Here is a 3692-nt window from a genome sequence, read left to right as displayed (position 1 = left end):
CCAAATACCATAAAGACCTACAGAATCATCTCAAATTCACATAGTTGCTCATTTCCAGGATTTCACGGGGCTAAGAACAGATGTGTGTCAAAAATCAGGAAACTGGCTCGATTCCTTTGGGATTTTTCTTTTTTTTTGAGAATGGAAGCAAGGGGGAGGAAGGGTAAAGAAGAAAAACAATTTAACTAAAACATCACTCTTTCTCCTGTCTTAAAAAGAAGCAGTCTTTGAGCAGAATGACAAAATCAGCTATAGCTGTCAGCTTCAGATAAGGGTTCAGATGTACAGTTATCAGTTCTGATAAATCACGGATCAGAGCTCTCTGTCTTCTGCATTGCCTACAGCACTTCCTTTCCCAGACACACCACAGCCAGATTAGGAAAAAGTAGATAAGACATAAGCAGTGCAGAGGATAGTTCAATAGCATATGTTTTGAGCACCAGCAGAGTATCATTATTACTGCTTTAAGCAAACTTCCTTCTCAGTATTTCCATTATCTTGTCTAATACTGACCCATGTGTTGTAAAAGACAAATAATCCTCCCTTTCCCATTCGTTTTTTCCCCCCATTTTTTTATTTTTCTAACTCAACCTGTACCTTCCAAACTTGCTAACTTTCTATTCCACACAAGTGTTCCAACTAGCAAGTTGTGACTAGCACACTGGGTAGCAGGGGGGTTTTGTAAAAGCACAGCATGTTATTGTGTCTTCTTACTCTTAATAGCCTTAAACCGGCAAAACATTTCCTTATTTCAAGAAGTACATGAGCAGTTCACATTCTCCATATCAGAAGCAGCACATTTACTGAAATGAAGTATATCCAAGAACAAGTGAAAAAAACCCACTGCCACTCTGTATTTATTTTTTTGCATTCATTGATTTATGATACCTACTCATTCCTTGGTAAATGAAGAGGAAAAGCTCAAATGCTCAACCATAGCTAGTAAAAGAACTACTCATATCTGACATTTTGAAAATACCAAAAGGTATTATTTATAAAGAACCTTCCAAAAGCAGCCCCTTAGACCCTTTTTTGTACTTCACTTACTTAAAAACAACTATTTTTCTGTACATCACATTCCCCATTTTCTCCCTGAGGAAGGCAGCACATAACAGATCAACCTGAAGAAGTTGTATCTGCCAACATCTTGATCCTTTCCTCTATCCCCTCCAAGGGTAAACCCCCAGAGTTTTATTAAATCTCTTTATTTATAATCTTCTTATATCAAAACAGTTCAGGTTGTTTTGTTGAGGGTTTTTTTCTGAAAAAAAAAACAAAAAAGGAGGCAAGAAAATCTTTAGAATACACAGCAGTTAAATGAATTATATTCAGAGGAAGGGTAAAAGAAAAGTTGACAAAAATACCCATGTAAGGAGTCCTGAGTTTTCCTAGAGGCTCTGCTTGAGGGCCCTGAGGCTGGGTAGCAGCTGGGCTGCACTCAGGCGCTCCTCTACCTTAGCCTTCCAGCAGCAGCTAATAATATTCTGGAGTCTCTGGCCCAGTGGTGACTCGTGGAAAACAGCAGCAGCCAGCGAAGGGCGCAAGTTGTAGGCTACAACGGCGTACAGCACATACTGCCGCTCACCCAAATAGGGCTGCTCCTGCATAACAATTTGCCAGAGGGTGATGGCAAATGAGTAGATGTCTGCTTTAGCAGTGACCCTCTCCCCCTTGAGGAGCTCAGGGGCACGGTGTGTGTACGTGCCTGCTTGCTGGAAAACAAGGGGGCTCTGGGACAAGCCTTTCTCCAGTTTCTGGGAGCACCCAAAGTCTCCAATCTTGCACACTCCCTGCTCAGTGATGAAGATGTTTGCAGGCTTTAGGTCCAAGTGCACAATGTCCTGTGAGTGGAGAAAGGCTAAACCAGTCATGATGTCACAAGAATAGCACACAGCCTCTTCCATGCTCAGGGTCTTCCTTCCACATCCTCTTTCATCATCCGCCCCATGTCTCCATGCATCACCAGTGCCATAAATCACATGGTGCAGGGTGATGTTGCCCACATACTCCATAATGATGGTGCCCAGGCTGTTCTCGCTGGCTGGGGCACACGTACTGGCAGCCACAATACGCACCACATTATCATGCTGTAGCCAGGCTACATTCAGCTCAGCCCAGAAGCTCTGTCGTGATGCTAGTCGGTTTTTGCTGCTTTTCTTCACCTGCTTCACAGCCACAGTTGCACCATGGTAAGTGGCTTTGTAGACAGAACCAAAGCCCCCAGAGCCCAAGGGCTGCAGGAGGCAGAGCTGCTCCCAGTCAATGGAGCACCAAGACAGGCGTGGAGGCAAGCGGCGAGTCCTGAATGAAGGAGCTCCCCCTAAAAAGCTTTTGCTGTCTTTGCCAGGGATAACTAAAGGGCTGCTGCAGGGGCGCAAATCCGCAGATGGGGAATACTCAAAAGAAAAAAAACAATTAAGAGGAATAGGTGATGGCATACTAAGATGGACAAAACAAGATGCAGATACTAAGACAGAAGACTAGAAAATTCCCCTGATAAAAAGGACTCTACAGTGCCTTCCAAAGCCTTTTATCCTCCCTTCACCATTCTCCCTCCTGCCCCAAATGAGCTGCACCTGTCACAACTAGCTGAACCAAATCAGGCTCACCTGGAAACATTCTTCTGCAACCCTGAAGCAAATCTCTAGAAAGTCAAGGCAAATGGATTTAAAGCTCAAAAGTTATTAACTCATAAGTATTTCACATAATTTTCAATCTCAAAAGAAATTGAAATGCCTCTAGCAAAGTGCCCCTGGAGTTAATAAAGCAGTGACTGGTGAATGCATTTCACCATGGCTCCAGGTAGGAATGATCAGCATCAGGTGCAGTAAACAGCTCAAAGTCTTTGTCAGTGGAAGCATTGGAAATGGTGAGTGCTAACTTTTAATGAGGTTACAGCAGGCATAGCTAAATATAAAAGTGAGTTTGTAGAAATTTACCACTTAAACATGACTAGGACAAAGGGACTGGTTTGGCTGCTCAGCTCTGCCCATGCAGGACAGTAGCCTTAATAACAATATAAAGACATATGATTGCTCTCTATCATCATTTGGATATAGTAACTAGAATTATACATAAGTATTTGGTCATGTTCCTATCGTACCCCATGCGGTTACTAGATATATGTATTTTATTTCTGGATCCTCCTTCAAGAAGTTCTTGCTTAATTTACAGAGCTCTTCCAGCAGAAAAAAAAAAAAAAGAAAAAACTTGCCTTAGTGATCCCAGTATGTTTTCAGAGGGGCTTTCGGAATTTTAACCCTGTTTTCACATATTCATGGTGCTTGTGCTAACTGCCATAGTATTTGGTACGTGCTGTAGTGCCCAGGTATCAGAGCACCCTTATGGGACCTATAGGGCTAACGACTTTTGAATATTCCAGTATTTTTCTGTATGTTGACAGATATTTTGGAAAGCTTGGGCCCCAGCTCCCACCTCCTCACACTTCAGAACCTTCCTCTGGATGTTAGTGTTAGTGGTATGGATGCCATGGAACTTTAAAAATTGGCAGTGCCTGTTACTGCAGAGTTTACCTCTGGGCAGCATCAGCTCTGCAGGCAGTTCCTGCAGTTTTCCTGGTATTTTCTGTTCTCTTTGTTTTGCTTCACTGGATAAGATGCAGCAAAGGCCGCTGAGGGGGGCTTCAGGGATAATCAGAACATGTGCAAGCAGAACTGGAGAGTTCACCTTGA

General features: G+C 43.0%; 1 protein-coding gene across 1 annotated transcript; it reads right to left on the bottom strand.

The window, feature by feature from the left end:
• Positions 1-1388: 1388 nt before the first annotated feature.
• MOS (MOS proto-oncogene, serine/threonine kinase) lies at positions 1389-2438 on the bottom strand. The gene has a single exon (XM_071553108.1). The coding sequence runs from the start codon at positions 2436-2438 to the stop codon at positions 1389-1391; it is 1050 nt and encodes a 349-aa protein (XP_071409209.1).
• Positions 2439-3692: the final 1254 nt, after the last annotated feature.

Source organism: Pithys albifrons, chromosome 4, assembly GCF_047495875.1.
Source record: "Pithys albifrons albifrons isolate INPA30051 chromosome 4, PitAlb_v1, whole genome shotgun sequence".
In the NCBI taxonomy this organism is placed as follows: Eukaryota; Metazoa; Chordata; class Aves; order Passeriformes; family Thamnophilidae; genus Pithys; species Pithys albifrons.
The sequence above is the reverse complement of the archived record's forward strand: the minus strand, read 5'-3'. Positions and strand labels throughout refer to the sequence as shown.

Excerpts from the sequence above, each read along its gene's own strand:
- MOS (XM_071553108.1), bottom strand. The coding sequence starts at position 2,438 with ATGCCATCACCTATTCCTCTTAATTGTTTTTTTTCTTTTGAGTATTCC.